Source organism: Euprymna scolopes, chromosome 23 (assembly GCF_053919585.1).
Source record: "Euprymna scolopes isolate OS-2025 chromosome 23, ASM5391958v1, whole genome shotgun sequence".
Lineage (NCBI taxonomy): Eukaryota > Metazoa > Mollusca > Cephalopoda > Sepiida > Sepiolidae > Euprymna > Euprymna scolopes.
In genome coordinates this window covers 79,880,123-79,892,935 of record NC_136504.1, presented here as the reverse complement: position 1 = coordinate 79,892,935, position 12,813 = coordinate 79,880,123, and the positions used below count along the sequence as shown (strand labels likewise).

The following is a 12,813-nucleotide window of genomic DNA, read 5'->3' as shown; positions in this document are numbered from 1 at the left end:
TATTGTGTTCACTCAATAACCGATTACAATTAATACCTCACTGATAACAGCCATTGGTTTTCCTTGGGTATGGGGAGAACAAAAAAACAAGGAGACCAGAGAGGAAGAGCACTAACGAACTTCCTCTGGAAACCATTGGTCGTTACCGGCAAGAAATCAATAGTAAGCAGCTGTTGTGATAATGCAAAATCAATTGCAATGGTTATCGAAATTAAGGGGTACTGGAAATCTGGGGAGACTTGTCATTCAGACTGCAGGGAACACTGGTTATAATCAGTGATTAATTATTGATGATCACTTTTGTGAGAATACATATTGAATAATAATAATAATAATAATAATAATAATAATAATAATAATAATAATAATAATAATAGCCACATCATCAATTCCTGTTTTTTATGTAGTTTTTCTAGTTATAGACTCAGATTAGTTATTATCTACAAATATTGTGATAATGATCTAAATAGTGAATGATACTGGAAAACAATGAAAATAAAATGTTCAGCAATATATAATAATATATAATATATATATAATAATATATAAAATATTCTGTTTAATTATAACAGAACAAAAAACAAAGTTCGATTAAGTAAAGAGACACTTAAAGTATCGATGAAGAATCCGCATGTAAAGTGAAGAGCTGAATATTTTTCGTTTTGATTAAATGTTCGTTTGCACAAAACGGTAAAATAGCCGGCAGAAACGATGCATTTCAGTAAATATATCCGATGTAAAGAACTTTGTCTCTACAGTCATTCATTTTATTCATCAAGGGAGTAAATAGGTTGTAATTTTATGGAAGAAAGGATGAGCACATATAAAAAGTTTTGTGACATAAAAAATACCTATTTTTCTACATTATTGATTATACATACTAATTTTGTGTTTCAAAATTGAAACTAAAAAAAAAGTGATTTTCATATAACTGTTATTTCAAATTCAAATTCAATGAAAAAGGTGTGCTAACCAGTGAGCCACATTTATCGACGTTCAAACTAAAGTGAGCTTTGTCCGGTTTATTCGAATAAATTATTAGCAAAATCCACTTATATTTTAAATTATAGTTGGACAAAGGTTTTAAATTTCTGTGGTCGAGGCATTAATCAAAAGGTGCTTAAAAGAGGCTGTTAATTGGAAAGTATTCCACTTCAAAGTTCATCCCACTGACCTCGTACTCCTATGAATATGTGATTGGTTAAAAAGATCGACTTTTTCTATACTAATTATTAGGTAAAACGTTCAGCACATATGATTGGTGTTTACATACATCAAAGTTTGTACAAAAGTTTCAGATAAACAATAAAAGAGTCTATTGAAGATTCACCAAATCCTGGATAGACTTGAAATGATATCTTTGAGGAGCTCTGGTAATCTTCATGTCTTTGCCAACCAGTTTTCCATCTACCAAGAATTCCTTCTCCATTATCTTTTGACACCAATAAATCGTTTCATCCATGGCTGGTGTCTTCACACCGGCTAACTCAGCTATTCCTCTAAACACGATGAAGCCAAATGGCATATCTTCGGCCAAATAACGGTATTTAAAGTCAGGAACGAACTTACCATCAGCTGTTTCCTTCATCGGATGTACAAGACCATTGTAGGCTTTATTCGATTTCATGCAGGACAACAAAGTGCTGTCATCGCTGATGCTGTCTTTGTAATTCAGTTTGTACCAATCATGTAAATGAATGACGTCACTCATATCAAATGATGGACATTCTTTCTCGATAGCTTTTGCTGTATCCATTAATTCGTAACTTACTTTCGACAGCATATCAGCACAGAACTCATCCAATCCCTGATAGAACAATGGTTTCTCTGCCATTGCTTCCTGATTCCAGTCTTTCCACGTTCCATACATAATAGGCGGGTGCACGTTGGCATCTGCAAGAAGGTTTATCGCTAAGTAATTGTTAGCTTGTGTCAAATTTGGTTCAGGACCCAACAAATACTGAATTGTGGGAAGAATTTCAAATTGAGGCGTGCATTTTCTCATGATTATCGCTGCAGATAATGTGTCCTTGGCTCCCAGCACTTTCACTTCTCGAGCAAAGGTCATAATACGACATGCCCAGGGCAGTGACTCAAAAGACACGATGGCACATTTTTTGCCCCTTTCCCCTAACAGATCGACACATTGGAACTGGAATCCAGGCTGACTTGGCATACCTACGACCACAGCGTTTTCTTCAATATAAGGAGCTAGAGCTTCAAAATAGCCCCCGTGAGCAAATGCTGGTACGGTGAATATAATAAGGTTGCAACCTGGTATGGCTTTGGCGGGATCATTTGTGATGAGATTAGGTTTGGATTTGATCTGTGTGATGCTTCCATCCTTCTCAGTGAAATGAACCGTGAAGTAGTCGTCACCAAGTGTCTTCTTCCATCTTTCGGCTTCATCGGCAAACAATGACATAACATTTACTTCTACTTTGGCCCGTGACGATGCCAACCCAGTCAATGTGTGGGCCCCATTGCCACCTCCACACACAAGTAATTTGATTGTACACGGTGGTTCAGTCATTTTGCTTCAGGTCAGGCTTCTGCAAAAGACAAACAAAAACCATTTATGAAATACATTTGTAAATGTTTCGTCGAGTTTTTCAGAGTATAACAAACTAAGCTGCTTTTCACAGGTGAAATTCATATAACAGGAATCAGATCATGGATTTTTGTGTTCAATGCAAATCAATTTAAAGCATAATCTGTATTACTTTGATCGAGACAAAATGCTGTCTTTTAAATAATTATCTAAGATCAAAATGTAGTGTGTGTTTTACCTACATGAGAATATTTAAATTGATAGAACAGAAGTTGTTGAGAGTTACATATATTGATTTTCACCCTCTAATTAAGAAGTCAAATTTTAATAGTTTGTCTTTGATATTTAAAAGACTTCATCAAAAATGTGTTGAGGTCTTTATTCTTGTTTTTAGATATTTAAAATGAAGACATAGCTAGAAGTACAATAGCAATAAGAAAAAAGGATTTTTGAAAATTTTTATTTAACAATTAAGAAATAATATTCAGTACAGACATGCAAGGAAAGAGAAGAAAGGTTGGATCCGAATGGACAAAGTTCTTTTAGTTTAGTTTTATTCATTATCTAGCTTAATGTTGTTCTCTCGAATTATGGTTTTTGCCTAAAATATTGCGACGTGATGGAAATCTATTCGTTGTTAATGTTGTTATATGGAGAAATAATTACTAGTTCAATGAGTCATCAAACATATTTTGTATGGATCAATTTTATTAGTATAGCTTTAGTGGAATTGAATGTGTGGTTGAAATCTTATATGTTGGGAAAAAGATGTTTGTGATAACTCTTTTATCTAAATTTAATTGTGCTTCATCAAAGTGTCGTATTCTTTACATGGAGGTGAATAAATCAGGTCATTAGTTGTAGGTGCGGTGTTTTGTGTGTGTGTATATATATATATATATATATATATATATATATATATATATATATATATATATATATATATATATATATATATAAGAAAAGAAATCAAGACTATGAATTAAAATTTATGAAGAAATTTATTGTTCAACAAAATACTCCCCAAAAATTTTTATTAAGAAATCCTTAGTCCACGGAGTTTCAAAGAATGCTATTTTTCTCTTCAGAGGAAAGAAAGATATTAGCAAATCACTAGCATAGCCAAGCTAAGAATTTGCTAGTTGTGGAGTTCGATTAAACAGCATTTTATGATAGTCGTAAAATGTAAATAAATGTAATTTGTTCATATCGGCTGAAACATGTGAAAATGGAAAATCAAACCGAATATAGGGAGTCCAGAATGCATGAAGACTTTATGGTAAATCCAAGAAGTGATGAAAAGTTTTTCTTTACAAAATAGTCGAAATTTCAATGTCGGCAAAAACGTGAAGGTAAGTCCATGGTGAAAATAATCTGATTTAATGGGAGAAGAAATCCAATGTAGCTTGAAAGAATATATGAAATGATCAGTTTAAACAATAGAATATTGAGTAAATGTTTCCTATATTTTTTCTAATTATTATACGTTACTTTCATTATTCATATTTTACACTTTTGATCTATCCGTAAAAAAATAATATTTATAAAATTATGACATCACCGATTTTATGGCAAGCAATGGAGGTCCCTACTGACCACTTCATAAAATGAATACAAGTATTCATTCAAAAAGAATATTTAAGAATATATTTTTTAATTAACATTCTTCTATATTATCCCAGTAAATGCAGCGAAATGGGTCCGGCTAGTAATAATATATGTACTCAATGTGGCTTATTCTTGTTATTCTTGCGGATAATTGATTGAAAAGTGTGACCGCAATTATTTATATAAAAACTGAAAACAGGTGTGCGGCGCTAGGGGAAATTGTTTGTGATTGATTAAATATTGATATACGGAACCAATCGAAATTGAGTATTGCTCCAATCAGTACTAAGCATTCAAGCAAATAATTTAGATAAGATGAATTTAGACAATATCCTTTTCTATGTAAATTTCTACCATCTTTCCCTGGCAATTGAAACATGTGTATTTTATTTTAATTTAATTAATTTGACAAAATTAAAACAAGCATGGTTCAGTTGCTATGTAAAGAATTGAATTGAATTGAATTGAATTGAAAAAAAAAACAATTGTTTTAAAACTTACAGAAGTCAGCGGAAGTCATATAAAGTCCATTATTTAAAGTCATTGTTAAATATTTAAATTAATAAAGTTGCCATTAACTGAAAAAAGCGGGTCATAGAGAGAATTGTATAACCATAATAGGTCTCCTTAGTAGCAGAATGGTTATCGTTGGACACAATCAGGTAGTAGTAGTAGTAGTAGTAGTAGTAGTATGTGTGGTGCAGTGTAGTATGTGAGTAATCCTGTAAGCCAATCTCACTGTAATGTGCACCAATCTTTTTATCTTCAACGAGAGATAAAATTGTGGACAAAAAATAATTCTTTGTTGAAATGATGAAATTAAAACTTTCTCAAAATACAAAAGAATGTCCGATAACGAAAACGAGAAGATAAGAAAGAAGAATTTTTCTTTGTTGGATTTGCTTTTTAATGTAAAAAAGGTAAAACAAAATAGCAACTATATACAAACTTTTAGCAAAAACGACTGAATTCGACATTAAAGAGATTGATATGACGCATAGACAATCAGAACAAACCGTTACAAATAATAAACAATATTTTAGAGCGATGATGATAAGTCGAAAATTGTACACATATTTCGAAAGAAGGAAATAAATGAAATTACTAAAACTATTGTAAAAAAAAGCCACTTCAAACTCAGCTGCATCTTGAGCCTGTACCGACCTGGGGGAGACATATAGATGTTTCTTACTAAATGAATTGAAACCCGTTTCTAATGTACCAGCACTCGCTGAAGAGTAGGAAATCGTGAACATCTCATGAACCTGTAGACAATATGAAAAGAATGACTAAGTCGTTGCATATAATTTTTACCACAACTTATTAAAACAATCCAAAATAAAGTGTAAACAATGGGAGTTCAAAAAGTTCATGGAACGTCCTAGGATTAATTGTTTAGCGTTTCTGAACTTTTTGAGATAAGGATTGATATTTGGAGTTTTCGGACTACTGTTCTCATCTGAAGTGTTGTTTTCACAGCATTTCGGTCGATGTAACCTTCAGCCTTCCTTAGGTGTACCTTTCTGCCAGAAATCTTTCTGTTGAACTCGATTGTGGTTGTGGAAACGAGAGCATGCTACTCACCTGGATTAAATAAAAGGTTCTGTTCAAAATTTTGTACAGATTCCCGAGTTCGACAAAAAGATTCCCAAGTTCAACAAAATAAACAGGAAGAAGGTTGGATGTTACATCGCCCGAAATATTGTGAGAATAGCCCTTAAGATTAGAATAGTCGAAATAATCCAAATAATATAAGTTGTTTAACATATAAAATAAATTGCATACAAGTGCTCCTTTCGGCTGCCGTCATGTGCATGAAGATATACATGTGTGTGTGTGTGTGTGTGTGTGTGTGTGTGTGTGTGTGTGTGTGTGTGTGTTAGCGTGCTTTGGTTTTGTTAGTGTGGGAGTGTGTGTGTATTAACTTATGTGTATATGCGTTCATTAGCAAGGTGTGTTTAGTGGGATAGTATTTACTTCTATGGACTTGCATACATCTGAGTTCATGGAGTGTGTGGTGCGTATTCAGAAGTTTGTGTGTGTCTCTAGTGTTTTTTAAAGTCCTTCATCCACTAAAGGGATAAACAGAACTGTCACACGCACATGAGTTGTCTCTGGAAGAAAAACGAGAAAAAAAGAAAGGACGCTGTGTGTGTGTTTTTATACCAAATGCTGGAATTCGGAAATGAATATTGCTTGCCTTTTTTTTTTTAATTTTATTCACCCCAAACAAGGCACATTGCCACCAAAAGGTAAGGAACTATAATGAAATAGGGGCATCATGAATAGGTAGTTGTGTGGTGAGATGCTTGTTCACATTACATATAAACTTCTGCATATTGGTGCAGTCAAGAAAACAGGAAGCATAGAGGGAATTTCAAAAGTTAGCAGTTTCAGCTTCTACTATAATAGCTTATTAGCTACTAGAGTTTATTAGCCCTCCAGAATCTGGAATTTCTACCATGAAGGGGAAGATTTTGCTTACTGCTATAGGTATTTACGTCGAGGGGTCACCAGTGCAGTAAGTTTATTGGAGCATATTCCATTAGAGAACTTGTAAAACCCTTATCCTCGAGTGGTCTCTGGGCCTTGATAAATGGTGATTCCTATATAAAAAAAAAAACAAGCATAGAGATGCAATCGGACAGGAGCTGGAGCTTGTTAGTGTTGGGCCTATTAGATTAGAAGCTTTTTTGAAACCGATGTCTAATAGGGAGAGACAAGTAGTTGGTACACTAGCACAGCTACACTGGTGTAGCTGGGGGGGGGGCGCCCCGGGCGGCACACCTGAGGGGGCGGCATTTTGATAGGGTAAAAATAGAAAGTAGAAAAAATAAATAAAAATAAACAAAAGGTAACAAAAAATATGAAATTTTATACCAAAAATGTTGTAAAAAATCGGAATTTTGGGGGGTATCGGAATCAGAAAAAATGTGTCCCTGGCGTCAGGGGGTGCGGCATGGGGGCGGCATTTTGAGAAGGTAAAAGGGAAAAATCGAAAAAAAATGCTAACAAAACATCTGAAATTTTATATCGAAAAGGTTGTAAAAAATGGGAACTTTTGTAGTTATTGGAATCGCAAAAAGGTGTCCCTATTTTGCGAGCGGCATATGTCAGGAGGCGGCATTTTGAGAGAGTAAAAATAGAAAGTAGAATAAATAAATAAAAATAAACAAAAGCTAACAAAAAATATGAAATTTTATACCAAAAAGGTTGTAAAAAATCGGAATTTTGGGGGGTATCGGAATCAGAAAAAATGTGTCCCTATTTTCTGAGCGTCAGGGGGGGGCGGCATGGGGGCGGCATTTTGAGATGGTAAAAGGGGAAAATCGAAAAAAATGCTAACAAATTCATACTTAAAGGGGAACTTTCATATAAATTTTTATCGAATAGGTGCGAAAAGAAAGTTGGATATTTGGGTGTATATACACCGACATCAAAGAGGAAATAACATTAGATGCGAAAGTTTGAATTCATTAACTTTATTACTGTCCAATTCATGAGGCTAAGACTTTGAAAGTATTAAACGTTTGTTTTTGTAGCATACTTTTTATAACTCCTTGTAAACTTTACAATTGCTAGCTGGGGGATGGACAAAATCACCCCGGGCAACCCCCACCATCTACTTAAAAAAAAAAGGAAAACAGATAAAATCTCAAATGAATAAAAAATATTAAAAATCAGTTTTCATATTTTAATTTTAATTTAATTGAATTTAGGAAAATTAGATACCATAGAACTAATTTTTGCAAGGTATGAAAATTAAGCAACTACAGAATAAATGTTAACTTAATAATAATGGACCAGTTTTCCTACCTAGCAAAAAAATGGACGAATTTTCCGGGCACCCAAATGCGGGGAGGGGGGCAAATGTTACTACCGCCCCGGGCGGCAAAAGGTCTAGCTACGCCACTGCACAGCTGTGACAACAATATTCCATGCATTGGGGAATATTGATTGATGGGATGATGCTGGTGATTTGAGCTTTTGTCCAATCAAGAATCGGTACGTAATAACAATATTCACTTCTTTGAAAAACATAATATTGGTCTCGGTTGATGAGTCTTGGAAACAAAAACTCTTTTACTGAGGCATCCATAAGAATGCAAGAAAGAAAGGAATGAAAATAAAGATACTGAAAGTCGAAGCAAAAGTTGGGCAATATGGCAATACACTTGACTGTGTTGATGTATTTAGCTAACTTAAGATTTTAAAAAGTGTTATTCAACTATGCGGGTTTTTATTTTTACTTTTTTAATATAATTCTTAAAGTATAATTTAATTATTAGAATATCGTTTGGTTATTCAATTTTAAAACTACAATTATTCGTTGTTGGGATAATGTTGTCTTAATTTGTATTTATAAAATTATTGTTTCGAAAACTTTCAATTTTTTAATCGTTTAATATATGAGAATCTGATAAGAATCTTAAAGCTAATTAAAATTACTTTTTATTCAACAGTTTAAATGCTTCCAAATTGCTGTAAATTTTTGAAGGGTCACAAATTTTGTCCCTTTTCTAATTAATAACAACATATTAAAATAGATGACTTGTTCACGAAGAAACAGAAATGCATTGGTTTTAATGCTTTATGTATCACACTTTTTGATGTTAAGAAATAATGTATTAAAAAAAATAGATTACCAATGAAAAGGGGAAAAACAGCAGATACCAAAGCCTATTATAGAAACCCCAACCTTTAGATTTCAGTTTGACGTACTCCCAACTGACCTATTTCAGCTGCCTATAACTCTTTATATTTGTATTGGTTGCTGTGCTGCTATTGAGGCCATTTTAATAATCTTCCAAGGCAGATAATTTACAATTTTTAAGAAATTAAATTGAAATACATTTTTTATTGTTAAGAACATGGACCAACTTCCCACAAAAAAAAACATAAAAACTGGCAAACCAGAATCAAACTAGTTTTGTAGCAAGAAAAGCTATTAACAACAACGATTTGAGAATTAGACTAGCTTTACTCTATACATTAGATATTTTCAAGTATAAATATTCAACTACGTATATTGAACGCTAATAATGATGTAAATTTGAAACATCTGTTGCATCTTTCAAGAACCCAAGAGTTGATGTAGAAACTGTTCCAACCTCTTCGGCTCACTCCTAAATCATCTCTGCAACCCACCTTTCTCTCAGGTTTTCTTTTATAATTTATTTCCATACATTCTTTATTACATTTGGTCAAACAACACTTCAGGTGAATCGATAAAATATTCAAAGCCAAAATGTCACAATTCGTCACAAATGATCTGGACTTTTTTTTAATCCAGACTGTATAAATGAACCCCATCGCCATCACACAAACACCCTGCCGCGCACACCCTTGCATATATTTCTACTTGTGACCTTTTTGTTCGTAACTATTATTTATTCTACTTTCAAGGTAACAAGAAAAGGGTCATAAAAACAAATATGCAACAAATAAATGTTACCAAAGACAAATTAGTCTTCTACTTGCCTAGATGAGTTTTTTTGTTTGTTTTAACATATTTTAAAACATGTTTGCATGTTACAACAAAAAAAATGGCTGCCACAAATCTTACACGAGGACCCTAGACAATGAAATTAAGTAAAATACTGGGATAACATTACGTTTTTGCACGATTGGTGATATTTATTGGATGTCTTTCTACCAGTATTTTGTTTAATTTTCAAATTTTCAATAATTATCAAGAGTTTTGTGTAATTGTTATGGCATGTTGTTTTTTCATTCCAACCAAACAGAATGAGTACACGTTTTGTTTTGCACCAAAAAATTCTTTTAAAAACATTAAAACACACAAAAAAACTTATCTGGGCAGGTCAAAACCTAACTTATCTTGCCTTTGGTAACATTTATTTATACATATTTGTTTTCATTCCTTTTTTTTTGGGGGGGGGTCTGTAAATTACAGTTAGACATACCAGACATTCTACTTTATAGTAGTAATGTTACAAACAATCTTACCTCTAAGAAACAGATTCTGTGTTCTCTCTGCTACCGGTGCATGGAAGTCGGAAGACGACACAAGGGGTGTGATTTGTTTTATGAAGAAAAATGTGATAAGTCTATATGAAGTGATGAGATTTCATGAGTACAAAAAGGAACCAAACTTGAAGGGAAAACAACAAATATTTTGCTCATGTCTGATCTGTGAACATCCATCAATTCATTTGCGTGTGTGGAAACTTGATTACTGTCCGATATGTTGATTCCACTTCGACAAAAATTCTAAACACTACCAAACATTCTTGCATAACTAAAAGCAAAAAATCTCTATCTATTCAGTACTCACTTGGAGTTCTCATACAAATCATCATCAGTGATTACTCATTGATAATATCTTATAACATTCTCTGGAGTCAGAGCGACTATGTCTCTCCGTATTTCCAGTACTATCCACCTCTTTTGATAAGCATTACACATAATTTAGCATTATCACAACAGCCACTTACCATTGACTTCTCACTTGCAATGACCGTTGGTTTTCTTTAGGATTTGAGTGGCGTCTCTAAGGTACTCTTTGCACATTTTCAGTGGAGATATGGTTAATGCTCTCCCTAATTTGTCTTTCCATACTCCTTGATCCTTCATGACTATTTCATAGAGTATCACCCGGGCTAGTCTAGTGCTATAACATTATTGTTGTTTTCTTCTTTTTTTTTTTCTTTTTTTTTTTTTGACAGGGATAGTCATTTTATTAAATTTCTTGCAATTTCAGTTCTTTTATGTTTATATGGTGGAATTCTTCTCATGTTATTATTTTCTGTGGTTCATGTGGGTTTGTTTCTACATTCATTGTCATTATTATTATTATTATTATTATTATTGACTCACAAGGGGCTTTCACACAGGTCATCAAAGATCTCTCCTTGAAAACAATCTGTGGTGTTTCCTGGAAGCTGAGTGACAACAAGTATTCCCAGATTTCCAATACTCTCCACCTCTTTCAATAACATTTGCAAATAAATTTGCATTATCCCAACAGCCTCTGACCATTGATTTCTCGCTGGCAGAGGCCATTGGTCTCCACTGGAATTTGAGTGGCAATAAGCCTCTCCAAGGTCCAAGTTCTTTTTGCACTTGTCCAGCAGAAGTCTGCTCAGTGCTCTCTCTCCTCAGTCTTTTAATCCTCCTTGATGCTTCTCAACTATTTGTCATCACTCTTTGGCAGGAGTGATGGGGCAATGGAAGGAGATGAGTGAGGGGATGGAGAATTGTAGATATGTAGCTTCAATGTTCTTGGTTCCCTGTAAGTCTTCTTCATGTTTTGCCTCTCCAGTAGTTTGTCTGGCCCGTGCATGTGGTTCATGTGTATGAATCTCTGCATTCAAGGGTTTTCCTTAATATTTCAGCTATTTTAATTATCATTAATTGTTGTATCTTTGCAGCTATTCCTCTGATTCCAATTTCTTCCATTCTTTTTTCAAATTTTTTTTTAATTATTCCTAGTGCTCCTACTATTATAGGTATTATCTTGATTTTCTTCATTATCCAAATTCCTTTTAGCTCTCTGGCTAGTTCTGTCTATTTGCTCCGTATCTCTTTTTCTTTGATATTCACCCTGTGGTCAGTTGGAACAGCAAAGTCTACAATTTGATAGGACTTTTCTTTCTTGTTAATTATTATGACATCCAGTCTTCTTGCTTGGATGGGTTTATCCGTTTGTATGTCCATGTCCCATAGGATTTTGTGATTCTCATTTTCAAGTAATGTTGCTGGCTTATGTTTATACCATTTGTCTGTGCATTCGAGATGCAGTTCTTTGCATAATTCCCAGTGTACTGCCCTCCACACTTGGTCATGCCTGTTCTTGTATCTCTTTTGGGCCAGTTTGCTGCATTTGCATACTATATGGTTTATCGTTTCATCTCTTTGTCCACAGAGTCAGCATTTGCTGTTTCCTTGTGTTTTGTTGATCTTTGCTTTGACGTATTTGGTTCTTATCAAGTTGTCTTGTGCTGCAGTTATTAGAGATTCTGTTTCTCGGTTTATGTGTCCTTTTCACATACATGTCCAAGTGTTTATTCTCATCTTTTGTCATTTTTATGAATCTTCCGTGCAGTTGTTTCTCTTCCCATTTTTCTTTTCTTGTTTCATCCTTTGTCTTTCTGTTTTCTGTTTTATTGATTTTTTCTGTGTCTCTTGCTGCTATGATTATTCTTTCAGTGTTTTGCATTAAGTATTTTTCTAGTTCTTTTTTGCTGTCATTTCACAGTCTTCTATATTAACAAGTCCCCTCCCGCCATCATTCCTTTTTACGAAAAGTTAGTCAACATCGTCCTTCGGATGTAGTGTGTTGTGCATAATCATGAGTTTCCTGGTCTTCTGATTGTGTTGTCTTAGTTCTTCTTTAGTCCACCCTATGAATGGTCCAGAGTATCTTACTAATGATACTGCCCATGTATTTATGCCTTTTATTAGGTTTCTGCTATATAATTTCGTTTTAAGAAGTTTTCTTGTTCTCCTGAGGTATTCCTTTCCAATTCTCTCTTTCATTTCTGCTGCTTTGATGGTGTCTGCTTCCAGTACTCCTAGGCATTTATAGGTGTCTTGTTCCCCTAGTGCCCTCATCTCCGTTTGGTTGGGTAGTTCTATGCCTTCTGTCGTCTCTAGTTTTCTATTTCTTATAACCAGTAGTGCGCACTTTT

The 12,813-nt window shown here is 33.9% G+C and overlaps 1 protein-coding gene across 3 annotated transcripts in view; it reads right to left on the bottom strand.

Annotated features, from left to right (window-relative positions):
• Positions 1-1,069: 1,069 nt before the first annotated feature.
• Positions 1,070-12,813, bottom strand: part of LOC145246038 (opine dehydrogenase-like) — a 36,515-nt gene continuing 24,771 nt past the window's right edge. Inside the window, exons 1-2 of one of the 3 annotated variants that reach the window (XM_080107878.1) lie at positions 10,130-10,152; positions 1,178-2,552 (exon numbers count right to left, since the gene is read on the bottom strand). In XM_080107878.1, coding sequence (XP_079964004.1) covers positions 1,316-2,533 — 1,218 coding nt within the window. In that variant the 5' untranslated portion in view covers positions 2,534-2,552; positions 10,130-10,152 and the 3' untranslated portion in view covers positions 1,178-1,315. Of the gene's footprint in view, positions 2,553-10,129; positions 10,153-12,813 lie in introns of those variants that run through there. The other 2 variants (XM_080107876.1, XM_080107877.1) reach the window with 2 other exon arrangements.